The sequence below is a fragment of the Caretta caretta genome, chromosome 2 (genome assembly GCF_965140235.1).
Source record: "Caretta caretta isolate rCarCar2 chromosome 2, rCarCar1.hap1, whole genome shotgun sequence".
Lineage (NCBI taxonomy): Eukaryota > Metazoa > Chordata > Testudines > Cheloniidae > Caretta > Caretta caretta.
The window spans coordinates 10,524,274-10,547,383 of NC_134207.1; the positions used below are offsets into that span (position 1 = coordinate 10,524,274).

Consider the following 23,110-nt stretch of genomic DNA (forward strand, 5'->3'; position numbering starts at 1 on the left):
TTCAGCAAGGTGCCTTGTTCCTTGTAGCTTCCTTATTTGTGGCGGTTGGGGAGAGAGATGGGACTGAATGCCTTGTGTTGTTCGAAAGCTATTTTTCTAGCTGATCTTTTACTTAGTGGTATAGGTGGTCTTTGAAGAGAATCCCATTCAGCTCTTGGCTGAAATGATGGTGGCAGTATCGGTCCTGGAGGCTGAAAGTGTGAGTGAAAGTGGGAAGAAGCTTAGATCTGCAACAAATCCATAGATAATCCGTCCCCTCACAGAAAAAAATAAGTTGTGTGCAATTTTAACAGGCTATTAGTTCTACAGAGCAAATATTTAATTACTAGAACATGAAAAGAATGATCTGTCTATTTCTATCAGCATTTTTCTCTTTCGTAATTTACAAGTAAAATTATTCTCTCTGAAAGGAAGGCTTTCTATATACAGTAGTGCTATATATTCAGAATATATGTTGTCTATATATCTCAATATTTCTTGAGGATGTTTGGTCTTTATTTTTCATTTTGCCCAGTACACTGGTTATAGTTGATGTTGGGCTGTTTGCTCAGTGTTAGAGGGTGGATTGCCATTGTGACGGGTTCGGTCACAGAGACCCCTTGGGACTGTCACCTGTTGTGCTGAGACTACCTCTGAGCCCGTTTTCTCTGCCAATTTGGGCCTCCAGACTCCTGCCTTGTTGAGCAAGATATGCCAGTCTGCTCCAACATAGACCCAGGGTCTGAACCACCCTCCCAAAAGCTGCAGACTTAACTTTAAAACAGCTTGGCAAGTGCTCCTGTCTCTAGCACCCAGATACCCAGCTCCCAATGGGATCTAAACCCCCAAATAACTCTGTTTTACTCTGTATAAAGCGTATACAGGGTAAACTCATAAATTGTCCGCCTTCTATAAAACTGATAGAGAGGTATGCACAGCTGTTTGCTCCCCCAAGTATTAATTACTTACTCTGGGTTAATTAATAAGCAAAAGTGATTTTATTAAGTATAAAAAGTAGTATTTAAGTGGTTCCAAGTAATAATGGACAGAACAAAGTAAGTTTATCAAGCAAAATAAAAAGAAACAGGCAAGTCTAAGCCTAATAAAGTAGGAAACGGAATACAGGTAAATCTCACCCTCAAGATGTCCCAATAAGCTTCTTTCACAGACTAGACTCCTTCCTAATCTGGGCCCAATCCTTTTCAGACCAACATTGTGGTTTATGGCTGTGTCCAGCAATCACTCACACCCCCTTAGTTATAATTCTTTGTCCCAGTTTCTTTCGCATCTCTTTGGGATGGAGAGGCCATCTCTTGAGCCAGCTGAAGACAAAATGGAGAGGCTTCCAGGGCATTTTATATTCTCTTGTGGGCAGAAACCCCTTCGTTCTTCTGTGCAAAGTCACAGCACCTAGATGGAGTTTGTAGCCACCTGGGCAATTCACATGTCCATGAATGATTCAGCTTTTTGCAGGCAGATGCCATTGTTTACATATTAGTTTGAACTTTCACAGGAAAGCGCAGATGTGGATTGGCATCTCCCAAAGTCCATTGTCAGTTAAGTGTTTCTTGATAGGATTATTCTCAGTAAGTGCCCATTCTCAAGAAGCTGACCAAATGCGTCACTGAGGGTGCTTAGAATCAAACACATTGAGATACAAGTACATAGCCAATATTCATAACTTCAAATACAAAAATGATAAACATACAGACAGCATAATCATAACCAGCAAATTACTATAGTCACCTTACTTTCTTTAGACACCTTACTTGACCTCCTTTGTACAAGATTTGGTGCTACTATAGGACCTTGGTTGCAACAGTAATTTACACGATCACAGTTCATGTCAATAACATCACAGCCATGTTTAATGTCTCAGTGATACGTAAATAGAGAGAGAAGAATAAAAACAAGTAACTCAGTGCCTTCTCAGCTTATGGGATGGAGGTATTGTGTGAGTAACTATACGCTATCTTTTATATTGCAGACATTATAAGAAACGTTGTCAAGGTCGGATGCGGAAACATGTTGGTGATCTGTGTCTACAAGCTGGGATGTTACAAGATTCCTTGGTACATTATCATATGGCTGTGGAATTTCTGCGGTCTGTAAATGACTTTTTGTGGCTTGGAGGTAGGCTTAATTGATGCTGATAAAACTCAAATGCTTTAAGATTCTGGTATGAAGCAAATGGTGGTAGCTTTTTGTAGCCTTCCTGCTGCAATATAAAAAGGCAGCAATTAAATGCTCTTAAAAGACACTTAAAAAAATCCAATAAAATGTGACTTGAAAATCAAGCCAAAATAATTAGGATGTGACTAAGAATGCAAGGAAAATACTGTTTGTTATAGAAAGTGAGAATTTAGCATATTTGAAATATAAAATATGTGCTTCTGTAGCATAACTAAATTATGCATGACTTGTTTAATAGCTGTTTTTAAAAAGGTGATCTTAGTCCTCAGGTAAATAGGTGTGGGGAAAAATGTTTCAAATCGTGCCTGTATGAGGCATAGTAAAGATTGGATGAAAAAATGTATGCCCCTGTGGCTGCCAAATCCACATATATTTATCTTACATTGACCATACCTTCACCATACTTTCACCTCATGCAAATCAGTTTTGGCCCCTAGGCTTCACCTCTTTGAAGGCCTTTTTTTTTTGTTGTGGTGCTGTTGCCTTTTCTCCTAGGTGCACAAGTGGTCATTGGACTCTTAGCTGCTGATTCTCATTCCTCTATAGAATCATAGAAGTGTAGGGACCTCAATCCATCATCTAGTCCAGTCCCCTGCTCTCAAGGCAGGACTATGTAATAACAAGACCATTCCTGACAGGTGTTTGTCTAACCTGTTCTTAAAAACCTCCAATGATGGAGATTCCATAACCTCCCTAGGCAATTTGTTCCCATGTTTAACTACCCTGACAGTTAAGAAGTTTTTTCCTAATGTCCAACCTCCATTGCTGCAATTTAAGCCCATTGTTTCTTGTCTTATCCTCAAAGGTTAACAAGAACAATTTTTCACCCTCCTCCTTGTAACAACCTTTTATGTACTTGAAAACTTTTATCATGTGCCCCCTCAGTCTTCTCTTCTCCAGACTAAACAAATCCAGTTTTTTTCAATCTTCCCTCCTAGGTCATGCTTTCTGGACCTTTACATCATCCATGTAGAGAAATGACTAGCAGCTCCTGCTGCTCTGCTCTTTGCTTCTCCTTCAGCTCCTCTAAGATACGTATACACTTTGAGCTGGAGGTGTAAATTCTGGTGCAATGCGACGTATCCACGCTAGATCTGATCAAGCGGTTGAGCTAAAAATAGCATAGCTGCAACGGTACAAGTGGCAAAAGGGGCTAGCTACTTCAAGTATTTAGCTATCCAAGATTCTAAGTATGTACTTAGGTGGCTATCTGTTCACACTGCCATACCTACAATCTATTTTTAGTGCACTAGCTTGATTGGAGCTAGCATGCGGTATAGATCCTTAAGCTGGAATTAGCACCTCCAGCTAAGTGTAGACATACCCCCACAGACACGTCTTTGGGTTATTTTACTTCATGGCTCCCCTCTTGCAAAAGATCTGTCAGCTTCAGCCACTCTACTTCCTGTCTTTTTCCTTCCTCTTTTGAGAAAGGAACAATGGTACTTAGAATGTTCTGTTCTGGCACGGGAAGGAGCCAGGCAACATTTTTACTCCTGAAGTAAAATGGGTGCAGTGGTATATGTGCAGCCATACGCCTGTTACACTTGGTGCGTATCATTGACCATGGCAAGGAGGAGCAGGGCTGGCCACCCCACTGCCCAGACAGGTGTGGCCCCTTCTTTATGACAGAGGTTGCTGAAAGCATCATGATGGAGAGATCCATGGGGCCAAAATTGAGAGAGTTGCGTTGTAGCCCCTGTGCATTGACTTTCAGCACTACTGTGGTCCCTCCATCGTGATGAGGGGCTGGAGAGCCAAGCCTGGCTGAACACACTAAGCAGTGGGGTTGATAGCACTGATCCCCCTTGCCGCAGCTGTGGGGCTGGCTTCTGTACCAGGGCTCCCCTCTGGGGCCCTGCCTGGCTTTGGTCCATTTCCAGCCGACCATGTTCCTTCTCAGGGATGGGGAATGAGATTGCACCTGGGCTGGACACGCTTGAAGGCAGAGGGACGGAGTGTGGTGTGACCTCGGTAGGCGCAGCGGGGATGGTTTTGCAGGGATTGACAATGGGAAAAATTTCTGTGGGTGCCCCTGGCAGAGTGAGGTTTTTGAGGCTCTGTTTATAGGATTATAAATTATAATACTTCATGTCATGTAATGAATTGATTCTGTTAATTAAATATTTATTTATCTTTAATCTCCAGCTGCTCTTGAAGGTTTATGCTCCGCATCAGTTATCTATCACTACCCTGGTGGCACAGGAGGGAAAGCTGGGGCTCGTAGGGCACAAGGTACTTCTCTTCCTGCTGAGGCAGGCAACAGACACAGACCAGGTAAACGGGGCTTCTGTTCTGACTTTTTTTCCCAGATGCTTAGTAATGGCAACCTGTAATCTATAGTCTTTTACCCCATGTGTAATAAGAATTTCACACAAGAATAAAAATGGTATTAAACTGAACTACATTTTTTTTGTTAGAAGATTTATTTTTTATTATAAAAATCCTATGGTTTTGTAATGATATTAAGAAATGAGCTTACCCAGAGATAGAGAGAGAATTTGTTCAAAATTTCTCTGGTTGTGTGTTAAGACCAGGATTCTACTTAAGATTTGGAAAAAAATCATTCAGCACGGAAAAACACAGGCAATTTTCAGAAATTATATAAATGGTGCGAGAGGGATATATGTGTTGATAAGGATAAGAAGGGTATGTTCAGTATCCAAAGGCTTTTGGTGTTCTTTATTCAAAGACTTGTTTGGAAGACCATATCACTTTGTTTAAAACCTTGCATATATACTCTGCCAATAATGCATGTTACTTGTATGAATTATAATATCAATTTTAAACAAAGCCCATTTAGTAGGTCTTTTATTAAAATGTTGGTTGTAAAATTAAACACCAGTCAGGAAACTGACAACTTGCCATTGTAAGACTTTTGTGTGTTATTTGTAAATATTTTAATTGTATAGCTTTTTATGAAATGGGTTACCTTCCTTGGAGAGGTTTCAGAGTAACAGCCGTGTTAGTCTGTATTCGCAAAAAGAAAAGGAGCGCCTGCTTGCTATTTAGAGTTAAAAAAATAAAACAAAACAAAATCCCCATTCCCTTGTTTACATAAGAACGGCCATACTGGGTCAGACTGGGTCCATCAAGCCCAGTATCCTGTCCTCTGATAGTGGCTAATGGCAGGTGCCCCAAAGGGAATGAACAGACAGGTTTATCATCAAGTGATCCTTGCTCAGTCACCCAATCCGAGCTTCTGGCAAATAGAGGCTAGGGACACCTGCCCATCCTGTCTAATAGCTGATCATAAATTTGTTTTTAAATTGTGATCAGAACTAATTCCATCTTGTAAAAATAGCTTTACTTAATCGACATATCAAAAACTAGCAAACCTTTATTTTGCAGTTTCAAAGAATGAATTACAAATTATATGTATTGACATTTCAACTTTACAGTAAAAGAGCATGTTTCAAAAAATTACACCAGGTATTCGTCATTTAAGTAAATAAAGTTTTGTCCAGCTGGTCCCATAACCTGTTAAAATGAGTCTTACAAGTTGGACAAGATGATATCTCACTCACAAAGCACACAGTTGTGGCTCTCTTCGCTTCTCAACAAAGACTTAATAATAGATGTTGCAGTGAGGTCTCGTTACTAAAACTTATTTTTACAAAAGTATATTATCATAATTAAGTGATAGTTGTCAGAATAACTGAACAAAATACATTTTGTGATGTATTACTACTTCATTTGTTGTTTTGTAATTTAATAATTTGCAGTGTCTTCCAGTCACTTCTGCAAGTTGTATATTTAATACGCTGTTAAATATAAAACTTCTTAAATTTCTTGTTTAAAAGCTTTTCAATAAGCTACTCTCTGCATCAAGTAAAAAACTTTTATTCATAGAGACAACTAGTATTTTAATTCAGTCTGTTCTCTTCACTCCATACCTTTCAGGAACACACATCTTAATCTAGAGCGGTTATTTTACAGTCCACAAGATATCGTTTACTAGCTCCAGTTATTATTGCTGTCATTTTGGGGCCTAAATAGTTGGATTCTAATCTTTGTCGGAACAGGTACTACATCCTGATCCCAAACCATCTCTCCAAAACTATATATAAAGGTCTGATTACAACACAAACTTTGTACCCATTTTTGTATCTATCTCCTGTAAGGTTTTCTGACCGTTGTTTCCTCTTTAATACATACTGTTTGTGCAACTCCTTTCTGTCTGAAGTTTCTTACTTTTTCAGTTGCATTTCTGTTTGATTTCTTGCATTTTTAAAGGTGACTAGTAAAATAGCCTTATAGAATTAGATATAGAAAATTAATTCCAGTTTTCTCGTAGCTTTTAAATCTCTAGTTTACCTGTCTGGTCTAGAGGCTGAGAATCAGTTTAAGGAAGTACAAGCTATTGGATAAAGAACACCAATAATTTGGGGCTATTAAGCCCTCATTTGACATTTCAATTACCTTCTCCAAGGTCGAGAGCAACAGGATGCTGTATTTATTTTAAAAAAAAAAATTATAGTCTATTCTCTCAAATGCTATCTCCTTTTACCATATATTTGACATAAATGGTTTGAGTTGTTTTGTGTAAGGCCTACCCAACATCTCATATTAGAATCTCATGGAGTACTTGAGAGGTAGGGAGCGTTTCTTTCTGCTACCCAACCTTGACTGAAGTCTACCACCAACATGCATTCACAGTTTCTGAAGAGCCATGCTCTATGATGGTAGAGTCCATTAAAAAATCTCAGAAAAATGGGATGATCTTTTTAAAGAAAGTAAGAAGACATGAAAAAAGTATAAGGGTCCTAATGGTAGTAATTGTGTGTTAAATACTCTACAATTATTTAAGTGTGCTCCTAGAAGAGCATTACATCTGATAATTTAATAGCCCAATTAGGAAAATATCATGCTGGCAGAGTAAAACAGGATTATTTATATTCAAGCACTTACAGGGAGACTGTTTTATGGAACCTTGCTAACAAAAAAAAAAAGAAGGTGGGGGTACTAAAAATTAAGATCTACTAGGAGATGACTCTAAAATATCAAGAAAAATTCAAGAAAAATATTAATTGCTTTTGGTTTGGTCTTAAAACTAATAACTGTTTTCTGAATTTTTTTTAAAAAGAACATTTAATATAGGTACAGGATATGGTAAATATGTTGTAATGAAACGACAATTGATGTGCTATGACTTCATTCAAGTTTTAAACAGGAATGTCTGCTGGATTTTAATAATTTTCCTGTAATTCTGCTCATGACTGATAATAGTTGTAAAATATATTGCAATAGCGTACTTTATGTTGGCTATATTTTTAAGGCTGAAAAAAATCATTTTTTTTTTCTCTCCTCCTAGGGGCACAAGAAGTTCTCATTGACCCAGGTACTTTGTCTTTTTGCTTGTTTTCTGACAGTAAGCTTTTTTTTTGGTTTGTTATTACTTGTTTTGCATCTGTGTGGATGGTTACAGCTATATTTTCAAAATTGTTTCTGACTTTGTGCCTCAGTTTTTGGTATCAGTTTGATAAAGTGTGGGCCTGATTTGACTCTTAGTTTTGTGGATGCTCAGGACTTCTGAAAATCAGGCCCAAGATATATCAAGTCACTTATCCAAAACTTGATAGGCATTTTTAAAAATATGAACCTGTGACTTTGTCATGATCATATGGATTTTGGAGAACACTGTCTAATTAACATCAGAATGGCTAGAAATCTGGCCTAACTTTCTCTTTCCATGTACTTACAAGAACTCCTTGATTTCCCCCCCCCCCCCAGTTACATTTTTAGTAATGCTGTGAGGTAGCGGTTTAGTGCCGTTTTCTAGAGCAGTAATGTTGACTTTACTCTGTTCTCAAGACAGTGTCTTCCTAGCATTCTTAGTCCTGTGGGTTTTTTTCTGTTTCAATAATTACTTTGCTCAAATTCTGAAGCAGCATTCGGTTTACCACCAAAAGGCTGTTGATGACAAAAGAGGATTTACAAATTGTAGCTTGTTTGTTAAACCAAAATTATGTGATTTGGGATTCATTTATTTAGTCTATTCACAAGGTGTCACTTGAGACATCTGAGTATCAGACAATAAAAACCAAATAGAATGCATCAAGACATAAATACAGTACTCACCTGGACACTATCAAGGCATCTGGCACTGTGACAAACCCAATAGCTGTGGTGCAAGCCACCCAACCCATTTCAGTGGGATCTATTCCCATTTAGCAATTGTCAAGGTTCCTCCCCAACTCGAACTCTAGGGTACAGATGTGGGGACCTGCATGAAAAACCTCCTAAGCTTATCTTTACCAGCTTAGGTCAAAACTTCCCCAAGGTACAAAATATTCCACCCGTCGTCCTTGGATTGGCCGCTACCGCCACCAAACTAATACTGGTTACTGGGGAAGAGCTGTTTGGACGCGTCTTTCCCCCCAAAATACTTCCCAAAACCTTGCACCCCACTTCCTGGACAAGGTTTGGTAAAAAGCCTCACCAATTTGCCTAGGTGACTACAGACCCAGACCCTTGGATCTTAAGAACAATGAACAATCCTCCCAACACTTGCACCCCCCCTTTCCTGGGGAATGTTGGATAAAAAGCCTCACCAATTTGCATAGGTGACCACAGACCCAAACCCTTGGATCTGAGAACAATGAAAAAGCATTCAGTTTTCTTACAAGAAGACTTTTAATAAAAATAGAAGTAAATAGAAATAAAGAAATCCCCCCTGTAAAATCAGGATGGTAGATACCTTACAGGGTAATTAGATTCAAAAACATAGAGAGCCCCTCTAGGCAAAACCTTAAGTTACAGAAAAGATACACAGACAGAAATAGTTATTCTATTCAGCACAGTTCTTTTCTCAGCCATTTAAAGAAATCGTAATCTAACACGTACCTAGCTAGATTACTTACTAAAAGTTCTAAGACTCCATTCCTGGTTTATCCCCGACAAAGACAGAATATAGACAGACCCACAGACCCTTTGTTTCTCTCCCTCCTCCCAGCTTTTGAAAGTATCTTGTCTCCTCATTGGTCATTTTGGTCAGGTGCCAGCGAGGTTACCTTTAGCTTCTTAACCGTTTACAGGTGAGAGGAGCTTTCCCCTGGCCAGGAGGGATTTCAAAGGGGTTTACCCTTTCCTTTATATTTATGACAGCAATATGAATAGAAGAAGAAAAAATGAACAGGTACAAGAGTGGGTATGCGGTAAACATGGTTCAGAATAGGCCAGCTGAAGAAATGAGACTTGCAGCACAACCTAAAGGCAGCTTGTTACATAAGCACTAATGAAAAATACTTCTACCCTGGTGCTCTGTAGCAGGAGTGGTTGAGCACTTTGCAACAAAAAGTTCACTTTCTTCTTTTAAATATATTTAATTATAATTTCATAATTTTCCTTGCCCCCAGTTAATGTAATATGAAACACCTTACCAATGTATTTCAGTTTTTCATATGCAAATAAATTTTTTCTGGGAACAATTGTTTTAAAATGAAGATATCCAAAATAAGCTGAAAAAGGGCTGTTTTATATAGAAATGACAGTTGGAATGTTCCATTGTTTTAAAACTAGAACAGATTATAAAGACTGTCTGTTACTTTCTTTAAAAATAAACACATGATACAGTGAAACTGCCAAATGGGTCACCTTAAATTAAAACGACCATTTCAAATAGTTTGTCACTGTTTAAAGTTTTATTTTTAAGTGAAGATCACTCTTCTCTATTTTCTCGACAGCTGTTCATAGCTCAGTTGCTTAGAATTAAATGAACAATTGTCCAGTAGTTTTCATATGAACAGTATCTTATTTGTTCCCATATGAGGTTAGTGCTGCTCTGTAGATGTCTAAACAGTATTCACTTTTTGGTTTAGGGATACATAAGCTTTCTCACAAGGGGAATTGATGTAAGAATGTAAGATCCCAATTTTCTCCTTCAATTCTGCAGTTGGAGGGGAGCCTGTGCCCATGGATTAAGCTTGGAGGCATAAAAGGGGAGAGTGCCACCACTGCTTTTTTTCCTCATGGCTTGTGGAAGCCGGGTTGTTTGCAGTAACTTAAGCTGTAGAACTTCTTATGGAGGATTCTACATGTTCAATTCCACCTCTGTTACTCTGTTTTGTGAAAGTGTAAATTTGACTGGAATGAAGGAAAGCAGTGTGTGATCTCTTTTGAGAGAAGAACATAAGAATGGCTATACTGGATCAGAACAAAGGTCCATCTAGCCCCGTATCTTGTCTTCCAACAGTGGCCAATGCCAGGTGCTTCAGGGGGAATGAATAGAACAGGTAATCGAGTGATCCATCCCCTGTTGCCCATTCCCAGTTTCTGGCAAAAAGAGGCTAGGGACACCATCCCTGCCCATACTGGCTAATAGCCTTTGATAGACCTGTCCTCCATGAATTATCTCGTTCTTTTTTGAACTCTGTTAGACTTGGGCTTCACAACGTCTTCTGGCAAAGAGATCCACAGGCTGACTGTGCATTGTGTGAAGAAATACTTCCTTTTCTTTTGTTTTAAACTTGCTTCCTGTTAATTTCATTTGATGACCCCTAGTTCATGTGTTACGAGAAGGAGTAAATAACACTTCCTTATTTACTTTCTCCACACCAGTCATAATTTTATAGACCTCTATCATATTCCCCCCCCCCTTAGTAGTCTCTTTTCCAAGCTGAAAAGTCCAAGTCTTATTAATCTCTCCTCATATGGAAGCTGTTTCATACGCCTAATTATTTTTGTTGCCCTTTTCTGTATTTAAACCGAATAAAGGCAGGTAGAATCTCATTCTTGAAATGAATGACCTTGCCAGATGACTTAGGTAAAGTGGGTGCATTGTCAGGAACGTAAGAGATGCTGCAATGGATCAGACCAATTGTGGGTCTCGTATCCTGTCACTTCTAGTGATCAATGCTTTATTTATGATTTAGGGGAAAGCAAAAATTCTCTATAATGCATCTAAATAGTTATATGTAGTGTTTACCCTTGTAGAACAAGATTTTATTATTCTTTCTTTATATACGTATATAAAAATAGAGACAGAGAGAAGCAAGATAAAATTTAATATTACTTAAAACTCTAGTCCTTTAAAAATGTATCTAATTTTAGATTACTGGAAGAAAATGTGAAATTTTTCTTACAGTTCTGAATTTATTTCTTAATTTTGAAGTAGGACATATAATCCCATCAAGATTGCCTTCTGTGTCCAGGTTTTTTTGAAAGTGAGCTCCTGAATCTCCTTCAGTTCATCAACTTGAAGAAATTTCAGAGATCCTAGAGATTGTCAGCCATTCTGTTATAAATACTACTGTATTCTGGCAGTATTTTGTGTTGGTTCATTCTTTATATTATTAATCCTCTTCTGTTTTGATATCTCTATTGGCTTTAAGGCTTTATTATCTTCATAATTTCATTCATAACCATCTGCGGCTGAATCTAGTAAAAGGGCTTTATTTTTTATTTCAGGTAATTTGGAATCTATATTTCCCTATTTTCTTATCAAAGCAGTCTTTTATTCAGAACATTATTCTCAGCTCATTCTTAACAGCACAAATTAAACCATTGAATACAAATTGTAGAATCACAGTTATAACACAAGGAGAGAAGAATCTGACCAAAAAGCTGAAGACGGAGCAGAGCTTTTAAAAAAGTATTATTTTTGTGCTCCCCATGTGGTTTCTTTTAAATTTCGTGTCAGTTCAGGCTAGCCTGACAGTGACTTGAAATCTACTGCTCACTTTTTTTTCTCAGTTACTATCATAAAAGTCTGGATAAAGACTGTTTTAGCTTTAACAGCTCTATTTTTACAATATTGATTTTCCCCAAGTATATAGAATCATAGAAATATAGGAACCTTAATAGGTCATCTAGTCCAGTCCCCTGGATTGATGCAGGACTAAGTATTATCTTCTAGACCATCCCTGACAGCTGTTTGTCTAACCAGTTCTTAAAAACCTCCAGTGACAGAGATTCTACAGGTAATTTGTTCCTCTGGTTAACTACCCGACAGTTAAGTTTTTCCTACTATGTAACCTAAATCTCCCTTGCTGAAATTTAAGCCCACTGCTTCTTGTCCTAGCCTCAGAAGTTAAGAAAAACAATTTTTCTTTCTCCTTCTTGTAACAACCTTTTACAAACTTGATAACTGTTATGTCCCCTCTGTCTTCTCTTTTCCCGACTAAACAAACCCAAATTTTTCAATCTTTCCTCATAGACCGTGTTTTCTAGACCGTTAATCATTTTTGTTGGTCTCCTCTGGACTTTCTCCAATTTGTCCTGAAGTGTGGTGCCCAGAGCTGTACTCCAGTTGAGACCTTATCAGTGCAGAGTAGAGTGGAAGAATTCCTTCTTGTGTCTTGCTTACAACACTCCTGCTAATACATCCCAGAATATTTGCTTTTTTGCAACAGTACTGTATTGTTGAATCATATTTAGTTTGTGATCCACTATAACCCTCAGATCCTTTTCTGCAGTACTCCTTCCTAGGCAGTCATTTCTCATTTTGTATTTGTTTGATTGACAGTTGATTATTCCTTCCTAGGTTGTAATACTTTTGCATTTGTACTTATTGAATTTCATCCTCTAAAGCGCTTGCAACCTCTCACAGCTTGGTACTGTCTGAAAACTTTAAGTATACTCTGTATATCCTTATCCAAATCATTCATGAAGGTATTGAACAGAAACAGACCCAGGACAGATCCTTGTGGGACCCCATTCGATATGCACTTCCAGCTTGATTTTTGAGCCATTAATGATTACTCTCGCAATATGGTTTTCCAGCCAACTGTGCACCCACCTTATAATAGGTTCGTCTAGGCTATACTTCTCTAGTTGGTGTATCAAAAGCCTTCCTTAAGTTGAGATATGACAGCTACTGCTCCTTATCTCTACTGGAAATAACTTGCCTAATGCATCCCAAGACTGCATTAGCTTTTTTCACGGCCACATCACATTGGCGGCTTGTAGTCATCCTGTGATCAGCCAATACTCCAAGGTTCTTCTCCTCCTGATACCTGATATCACCACTGTCTGATACTAAGATTCAAAAATTTAAGACCTCTACTGACTGGAGGACTAAACCAGTTAGTCAGAGGTAGATATGGTGGGCCTCCACCAGTGATGTCCCTGGTGAGAAGCCCATTGCCCCACCTCTGATTGTTGGCAAGGGATAGGGTGCTAGGAATTCTATTAATGGTGCCCTTGGGTTTTATTTTTTTGGAAGGGAGGAAGGAGTCTTTTCTCACACTCCAGGACCTTGAGACTATTCTCCATGTTATTAATGCTGCAGAGTGTTGCTGGTGCTGCAGAATTGTTAGTGTTATTCTTGAAGCCTCCAGTGTTAGCTGCACTGTCAGAGGGGGCAGCATGTTGATTCAGCAAACCTCAGTATTATTTGTAAAGCAAGTCTACAGGCTCATTTGGTGGTAAAGATGCTTGGCCAAGTTTACTGTCAGCAAAGCACAGTACTAGTGCCCTGTCCAATTGGTCACAGGGACACTAACAGAGGTTTTCCTATGACAGGGTAAAGGCTCAGTCGGCATAACAGGATGCTGTCCCCTCGGCTGATACAAAGGTGCCCCCTTTATACATTGATACAAACAAGTTAAGTGTTAACTAACAAAATCAGGCATGTACCGCCTTTATACCTTGTACCTTCTAGTTAGAACAAAACATCCTCATCCATTATCCTGTCATCACATTCTTATCTTATGAGGGGTCAATGTTTTCCTGTACAATCTCTTGGGAATTTGTTTACACAGTTGCTTGAGAACTGTAGGTGTTTCTGTACCATTCTCTCTGGTAAGGAACGTGCTTACTTAGTTAGCCAATACCTGGTGTGTTACTATACTGCCTAGGCCTACTCTGGTTCATACTCTTGGTTATGTCTAGGGCTCCAGCAAGACTGACTTACACTCTACTCCTCCATCTTCTTGAGATTTGCAAAAATGGGGAGGGGAAGAAAAAGGTTTATCTTCTCATCTCTCTCCCAGCATCTATTCTGGGGAGGATCTGCTGTTTGAATAACTTTGGTATCTATTTTCTGGTAGCTTTCCTCAGTAGTGTTATGAAACCGACATTGTCCAAGGCTGCCTTGCTTTTTTTGTCCACCGGTATCTGAAGTGTTTTTAGTGAAAATGACCAGTCATCTTAATTTTACTCTGCTGCTGTGTGGGAAAACTTTTAGCAGCAGAGAAATATTGGAATTGTCTGCCTACAGATTCAGAAAGATGAAACTGTATCATAGAATCATAGAATATAAGGGTTGGAAGGGACCCCAGAAGGTCATCTAGTCCAACCCCCTGCTCGAAGCAGGACCAATTCCCAGTTAAATCATCCCAGCCAGGGCTTTGTCAAGCCTGACCTTAAAAACCTCTAAGGAAGGAGATTCTACCACCTCCCTAGGTAACGCATTCCAGTGTTTCACCACCCTCTTAGTGAAAAAGTTTTTCCTAATATCCAATCTAAACCTCCCCCACTGCAGCTTGAGACCATTACTCCTCGTTCTGTCATCTGATACCATTGAGAACAGTCTAGAGCCATCCTCTTTGGAACCCCCTTTCAGGTAGTTGAAAGCAGCTATCAAATCCCCCCTCGTTCTTCTCTTCTGCAGGCTAAACAATCCCAGCTCCCTCAGCCTCTCCTCATAACTCATGTGTTCCAGACCCCTAATCATTTTTGTTGCCCTTCGCTGGACTCTCTCCAATTTATCCACATCCTTGTAGTGTGGGGCCCAAAACTGGACACAGTACTCCAGATGAGGCCTCACCAATGTCGAATAGAGGGGAACGATCACGTCCCTCGATCTGCTCGCTATGCCCCTACTTATACATCCCAAAATGCTATTGGCCTTCTTGGCAACAAGGGCACACTGCTGACTCATATCCAGCTTCTCGTCCACTGTCACCCCTAGGTCCTTTTCCGCAGAACTGCTGCCTAGCCATTCGGTCCCTAGTCTGTAGCGGTGCATTGGGTTCTTCCGTCCTAAGTGCAGGACCCTGCACTTATCCTTATTGAACCTCATCAGATTTCTTTTGGCCCAATCCTCCAATTTGTCTAGGTCCTTCTGTATCCTATCCCTCCCCTCCAGCGTATCTACCACTCCTCCCAGTTTAGTATCATCCGCAAATTTGCTGAGAGTGCAATCCACACCACCCTCCAGATCATTTATGAAGATATTGAACAAAACCGGCCCCAGGACCGACCCTTGGGGCACTCCACTTGATACCGGCTGCCAACTAGACATGGAGCCATTGATAACTACCCGTTGAGCCCGACAATCTAGCCAGCTTTCTACCCACCTTGTAGTGCATTCATCCAGCCCATACTTCCTTAACTTGCTGACAAGAATACTGTGGGAGACCGTGTCAAAAGCTTTGCTAAAGTCAAGAAACAATACATCCACTGCTTTCCCTTCATCCACAGAACCAGTAATCTCATCATAGAAGGCGATTAGATTAGTCAGGCATGACCTTCCCTTGGTGAATCCATGCTGGCTGTTCCTGATCACTTTCCTCTCATGCAAGTGCTTCAGGATTGATTCTTTGAGGACCTGCTCCATGATTTTTCCAGGGACTGAAGTGAGGCTGACTGGCCTGTAGTTCCCAGGATCCTCCTTCTTCCCTTTTTTAAAGATTGGCACTACATTAGCCTTTATCTTTATCACTTATCTTTCAAATGTGAATGAAATTTAATCTTTGCAACAGTAAGATAATTCTGCTAAAATTGATAGTTTAGGTCTTCTCCGCTCACTAGGGAAAAAGTCTTTCTCTCAACTAATGAGTGGATTTTTTCGAACACTGATCATCTATATCAAAATAGTTCTCTCATGAAATATCCCTTCAGTATAATTTTGCACAATATTTTGATATTTTATTGGTAGAATAAGTTGGAGTATAGGCCTGTGAATATTAATATCAAAATGAGTCATAGTCTGAAAACTTGATGTACAATTTTAACTAATTCATCAGTTCTCACATGTTTATCTATGATTGTCCACTGGTTACTAATGGGGGATGCAAAGTAATCATTAGTCCGATCATTATTTGTAATGGATGGTTTTTCTGTCACCTCAAACTTTTGATTTCCATCTTTGGTCAAGTATGCAATAATATCCAGAGTGAAACATACATAGATCCAGTATTGACTCTTAATGGTGAAGGAGTTGTTACATGGAGGCCAGTAATTCATAAATGAAACATACATGGTGTGTAGAATGTGTAGCAATAAAATTATTATTTTACCTGGAAATGAAATACCATCGTTATATTAGATCTTCAGAATTCTGAACAACTTATTAAAAACTTAACACAATTTGTTTGATGTTCAGGATGGTTTCACATTGAGACTGTATACTGGATTTTGTGTGAGGGTCTGTTCCCCATTCCAGCTTGTTAACATTTTCTTCTGGTTTTAGGCTGTTAAATAAACACAGTAATTGGAATATTTGACTTGAAAAATACTCGAATGTTTTTATATTATGCCAGTAAACATCATTGGAACCAAAATTTAGTCCACTGCTAAATTTTAAGAGCGCTTACACCTGGATCACTATTGATTATTCAATGTTTATATTGTATGTATGATATATCATGCAAATTTATATAAATAAGTTATAATTCTGTTTTCTAAACTGACAATTGTGAAGGCATCCTGTTAAAAAGGACTTTACAGAAATTGTTGTTTCAGCTTTTAGATTTTCAAAATAGTAAATCTGTACCGCTTCTTATCACTGACTTCTGTATAAAATGATGTTTCTAATAGACTTGGAGCTGTAAAACATTTATAAAACTCTCCAGAGCTATATGTTCCTATTTAATAAATACATATAGTATCATATATACTAGTATCATGTTGCATGAAAAAAACAAAATGTTGTAAATACGTGCTAAATGGATTTGTACAGTAAAATTCTGTTGTATTTAAAGATATAACTTCTAAAATACAAACTTTAAAAATTGCTCAATATTCCAGTTATAATAATGATAGTTTCATTATTAAGGTCCATCGTTTACTCTAAATAATAGGAAGAGCTTCTTTGAATTCTTAGCAAGGGCAATGGTTATTGTTTGTTAGTATTATTTGTATTGCGGGAGCCTCCAAAGGACCCAGTCAGGTTTCGGGCCCTATTGTGCTAGACTCTTAAACCCATGGGATATATGGTCCCTTTCCTTGAAGAGCTTGCAGCTTAAAAAGACAAAACACAAATGGACAAGGATAAACATACAAGCAAAGGAATTAGGGTGGTAATTAGGGTGGTATGGGCACAATATCTCATTGCTTAAATTTCCCCTTCTTTGACACAAACCCTTTATTTTAATTTTTGGGAAAGAGATGAAGCGAAGGGGAATAACAGGTGTTAGTGATTAAACAGGCTTGGAGGGAGGCCAGAGAGTTGGAGGGGGCTGGTTGCAATATGTGCTTGGTTCGGGAGCCCTCAGGATGTGAGCTTGCTTCCTGTATCCTTGGTATGACAGGCTCAGATTTGATGTCCTTTAGGAGGTGCTGCAAGGCTTATTTGTTTTCCTATGGTTTTCTGAGGTTGGGTATATGAAAGAGAGAAGTTCATTTTAAAGGCTTTCCAAGTGTTTTGATAGTGATTCCATCTGGTAGATTTTATGAAATTTGTTATGTAAAATTGTTTTGCACTAAACTTTTAAAAATATAAAATTTAAAATAAAACATAAATCATACAAATGGAAAGCTTCTCAAAGTTAAATTGTATAATTTTGGATGGGCTATGGTTATTTAATTCTTGAAGTAACCCCCCCCCCCTTTTTAACAAAGTCTGAACATCCAGATAGGTATAGGAGACCATAAATTCATATATTGAATGTTCTTTCATAACCAGATAGCTATATCTCTTGTTTGCATTTTTTATGAGTGAATTAATTTTTTAGTTCATTTTAGTAAGGCATAATATTCTCCAGTCATTTGTCACTCAGCCAGGATATGGCTTCTTTATTTATTCATTATGTACACTTCACTGAAACCTATTTTGTATTTTAGCATATTAAATATGTTTAGTTTTAACTGGAAGCTTCCTGATCATTCCTTACTCTGTTCTACTGTAGGTGCCCTCACTTCAAATGGTATAAATGCAGATACCAGTGCTGAAATAGGACGTGCCAAGAACTGTCTTGGCCCTGAAGACATCATAGATAAATATAAAGAGGCCATTTCTTACTACAGCAAGGTAATCTTATGTGCATTATGAAAAATTACCATACATGCATCAATTCCAGTGTACTGTCAATGCATTTTTATTTGGTGTTAAAGATCACCTGCCTTAAAGTACATATAAATGTTGGCACATTCTTTTCATTTGTGTAAGGGTACAATAATGTTGTAAGAAACATGAGTAACTTACAACAGTACAGCACACAGATGGAATACAGAGTCTGCTTTCTGATAGAGGATCTGGCCATTTCAGAATTCTGGTTAAGCCTTCACACTATAAGGGACCAACCTCAAACTATGGGCATGGCTACACTAGAAACTTCAAAGCGCTGCTGCGGGAGTGCTTTGAAATGCAAGTGTGATCACGTGCGAATGCTGGGAGAGAGCTGGTAATCTGCCTCCACGAGGGGATTAGCTCAGAGCGCTGGGAGCCTCAGACTTGCTGCGCTCAAAGGGGTGATCTTTCACACCTCTGAGCCAGCAAGTTAGAGCGCTATAAAATATAAGTGTAGACAAGCCCTATGGTGTTCTGTTGAGTTGTACTATGTACTGTACCACTTGTGCCTTTAGACTGTAAGGTCTGTAGATTACGTTCATACACCCCTCTAAAAATAAATACTAATTAAAGTGCTTTTATTAATGCTAGTTATTTTGGGGAAATTTTCTGTTAATTGGTGGGCACAGTTACACTTTTGAATATTCATGCATATAGTTCTATCATTGACCTTGTCAAGGTTCCTTCCCCACTCTGAACTCTAGGGTACAGATGTGGGGATCTGCATGAAAAACCCCCTAAGCTTATTTTTACCAGCTTAGGTTAAAACTTCCCCAAGGTACAAACTATTTTACCTTTTGTCCCTGGACCTTATTGCTGCCACCACCAAGCGTCTAACAAATATAACAGGGAAAGAGCCCACTTAGAAATGTCTTTCCCCCCAAAATCCCCCCAAGCCCTACACCCTCTTTCTTGGGGAAGGCTTGATAAAAAATCCTCACCAATTTGCATAGGTGAACACAGACCTAAATCTTTGGATCTTAAGAACAATGAAAAAGCAATCAGGTTCTTAAAAGAAGAATTTTAATTAAAGAAAAAGTAAAAGAATTATCTCTGTAAAATCAGGATGGTAAATACCTTACAGGATAATCAGATTCAAAACACAGAGAATCCCTCTAGGCAAAACCTTAAGTTACAAAAAGATACAAAACCAGGAATATACGTTCCATTCAGCACAGCTTATTTTATCAGCCATTTTAAACAAACAGAATCTAATGCATATCTAACTAGATTGCTTACTGACTTTTTTTACAGGAGTTCTGACCTACATTCCTGCTCTGGTCCCGGCAAAAACAACACAGACACTGAGAGAACCCTTTGTCTCCTCTTCCCCCCCTCCCCACCCCGTTTTGAAAATATCTTGTCTCCTCATTGGTCATTTTGGTCAGGTGCCAGCGAGGTTGTCTTAGCTTCTTAACCCTTTACAGGTGAAAGGGTTTTTCCTCTGGCCAGGAGGGATTTAAAGGTGTTTACCCTTCCTTTTATATTTATGACAGACATGTTACTGTGTAAGCTGACTGGTGCAATCTCTGAGAGGGGTCTTGAGTTTATTGAAGGGGTTGCAAGTAATGGTACCTTTCCTGGAATCAAATATTTAGAACATTAGTCTCAGGAGCGTGTGAAGGAGGAGGCAGGGAAGACCTGAAGAAATAGGAAAGGCAAATATTCTTTTGATTGATCATTAAATGGAGACTAAAAGGAAATTTTAAATCCATCAGCCATACTGGATTCTCTTTCCAGATTTCTGTGTCTAGGCTGCGTCCTCAGAGCATATCCTCTGCACTTCAGTTATTTTTGTTTCCTCTTTTAAAGTATAAAAATGCTGGTGTGATTGAGCTGGAAGCCTGTGTGAAGGCAGTGAGAGTCCTGGCAATACAGAAAAGAAGCATGGAAGCTTCAGAGTTTCTTCAGAATGCAGTTTATATCAACCTTCGTCAGGTGAGTGTATAAACTGTTGTGTGTGGTGTGTTGTTTTTTATTTTATTAAACTGAGAATGAAAAAATCATTAAGGGGTGAAAAATCCTTGAATTTAGGAACCTTGTTTTGCTATTCTGTCATAAAACTAATGCTTTACGCCTCTTTAGTGGCTTACATCCCATGATTTCAAAACATGTTAGAAACACTAACAACTCCATCTAAAATGTGGATGCTTGGTGTATGAGATTGAAGACTATTAGTGATACTCTTCAAGTGAAGAATAAATGTGTCTTAGAAATGCCCAGGTGTCAAAGGTCTTATTGGAAAGCTATGCTAGAGAAAATTGGCCACATTATCATTCGTATCATACCTATTATTCCTCAGCTGTGTCTGTTATATGAGGTACGGACATTATATGTACAATACAGTATATTTTACTATTTAAAAAAAAATAAAACCACTGAAAACCAGACGTAAGGCCCAACATAAAAATATATCACATTACATGAATAAGTCTTTCATATGGTGAGGGTCTTACAGTGATCCTCAATTGGACAAATTGTCCGCTCAGACAACGTGATCCTTGAAAGAGAAATTATTCTATGAATATATCCTGGAACTTGTGGAATACTTCACGCTTGGCACTTCCAGCCTGCAGTTATGTGTAGAAAACACATCCTTAACAGGTTGGTACAATGGCAATGATCACTTCATTCAACTGTCGCTTGCAGAAGGGATGCAGAGTCCTTCCCTGCAGGACAGCTGACTAGGTGAATCTCTATTACTGTACTAGTGGAGGGAGTATGTTCAGAGGTCAAAGCACGGAGTCATTTTTGCTTGTCAAGTGGGCAGAGGCCAATTTGTTGTCAGAATGCTCCACATTCTGAGTCCTGTCAACTACTAAACAAGTGGCTGAATAGAAAAAGTTCTTCTGGAGAATGATTTCCAGATTGTGTGCCCTGAAGACAAAGGACTGTCTTTCTCTGTGTTTAGAAAATGTATAACAAAGAACTAAAAGTATGTACTGGACTAAAGGTTTCTATTAGTGCAGAGCTCTTTAATCTAGCAAGGAAGGCATAAAAAGATCCAGTGACTGAATGTTGAAACTAGAAACGTAGACTAAAATAAGGCAATTTTTTTAAACAGTGAGGTTTAAACAGAAGTTTGCACCACTTGCCATGGTAGGTTCTATCTCCATCACTTGAAGTCTTTTTAGATAAAGATGGATGTCTTACTAAAAGATATGCTCTAGTTCAACGAGAAGTTGTGGCATAAATCACTAGGTGAAATTCTTTGGCTTTGTGTTATATAAATCTTTTGCATTTTTTCACAAAGCTAGGAGCATCAATCTTGATTTCCTAGCCAAATTCTAATTTGGGCAACTACATTCTCTCTAGCTAAAATTCCCCTTTTATTTCAACCAGATCAGGGTATTTTTCATTGTCATTAACTTCTTAGAGTTCCTTTGAAATGACAAAACGCTACATAAAAATTTCACTTATAGTCTATTACTCCTGAAGTGCAACTTAAAATGTCATCTTTTAATATAAGTACTATGTCAGAGCTAGGTATTATTTTCATCCATTGGTCTCAAAGCTTTACAAAGGAGATGAGTATCATTATCTCCATTTTACAGATGGGGAAACTGAGGCATAGAGGGGCAAATGACTTGCAGAGCCAGGAATAAAGCCCATGTCTCCTGAGTCCCAGTCCAGTGGTCTAAACTATAGGTCACATAAAGTGCAGCTAATATAAAAACTAGAAAATGCAAGTCTGTAAAGTCTCAGTACAAAATTCAGAAAACAGGCATTAGAGCAGATGTAGAAACCTGCTAACGGGGCCAGGACCAGAGATTATTTGCTTGTTTGCTTATAATATGCACGACCGTTGGGGTCTATAATGCTGGCTCCTTCATTGTCTTTGATTTATTTTCTAGGTATTTGTGTTACATTTTTAACCTTTTAGCATAGTAAAAAGTTCTTTGCTTTTTTTCTCCTTTTTTACATTTTAGCTTTCTGAAGAAGAAAAAATCCAGCGTTACAGCATTCTCTCTGAATTGTATGAACGCATTGGATTTCACCGAAAGTCTGCATTCTTCAAGCGTGTAGCAGCAATGCAATGTGTGGCACCTAGCATATCGGAGCCGGGTTGGCGGGCCTGCTACAAACTGCTTTTGGAGACACTTCCTGGTTACAGTCTGTCTCTGGATCCAAAGGACTTCAGCAAAGGTAAGTTTCTGTGGCTCAGACTGCTGTTTTTTGCATTACTGTAACTAAGTTGCATTGAAAACAACTCCTGCACCCACTTCAGTCTGATGCCAGAAATTCTAGAAAGAAACATCTTTATCTTTGCTAAGACTGCTGCTGTTTGTTCAATAAATATGAAATTCTGATCATATCTAGGAATGTCAGTAGCCTGTCAAACTATTCTTAAATCTCTTAAATAAAATGTATAAGAAATGAGGAATTAACTGAAGAAATCTTGGAGTCACTTGCAATATTATTTGCAAACTCATGGATGACAGGAGAGGTCCTGGAAGACTGGAGAAGGGCTAATGTAATCTTTAAAAAGAGGAAAAAGGAGGAGCCAGGGAACTATAGACCAGTCAGCCTGTTCTTGATACCTGGGAAGCTACTAGAGCAATGTATAAAATGTTCAGTTTGCAAATACCTGGAGGATGAAGGAGTGATCACTAGCAATCAGCATGGATTTACTGAGAACAAATGCCAAACCAGCTTGATTTCCTTCTTTAACAAGGTAACTGGTTTAGTGTATGGGTGAATGTAGTGGACATAATAATATACCAGGATTTTAGCAAGACTTTTGACAGTCCCACATGACATTCT

The 23,110-nt window shown here is 38.6% G+C and overlaps 1 protein-coding gene across 3 annotated transcripts in view; it reads left to right on the plus strand.

Moving 5' to 3' along the window:
• The window catches only part of TRAPPC9 (trafficking protein particle complex subunit 9), an 811,376-nt gene that overhangs the window by 19,727 nt on the left and 768,539 nt on the right, over positions 1–23,110 (plus strand). For all 3 annotated transcript variants that reach the window (XM_075124917.1, XM_048841736.2, XM_048841734.2), the window contains exons 3-8: positions 1,967–2,112; positions 4,321–4,449; positions 7,487–7,513; positions 18,186–18,307; positions 20,159–20,284; positions 22,276–22,492. In XM_075124917.1, the coding sequence (XP_074981018.1) occupies positions 1,967–2,112; positions 4,321–4,449; positions 7,487–7,513; positions 18,186–18,307; positions 20,159–20,284; positions 22,276–22,492 (767 nt within the window). The remainder of the gene's footprint in view (positions 1–1,966; positions 2,113–4,320; positions 4,450–7,486; positions 7,514–18,185; positions 18,308–20,158; positions 20,285–22,275; positions 22,493–23,110) is intronic.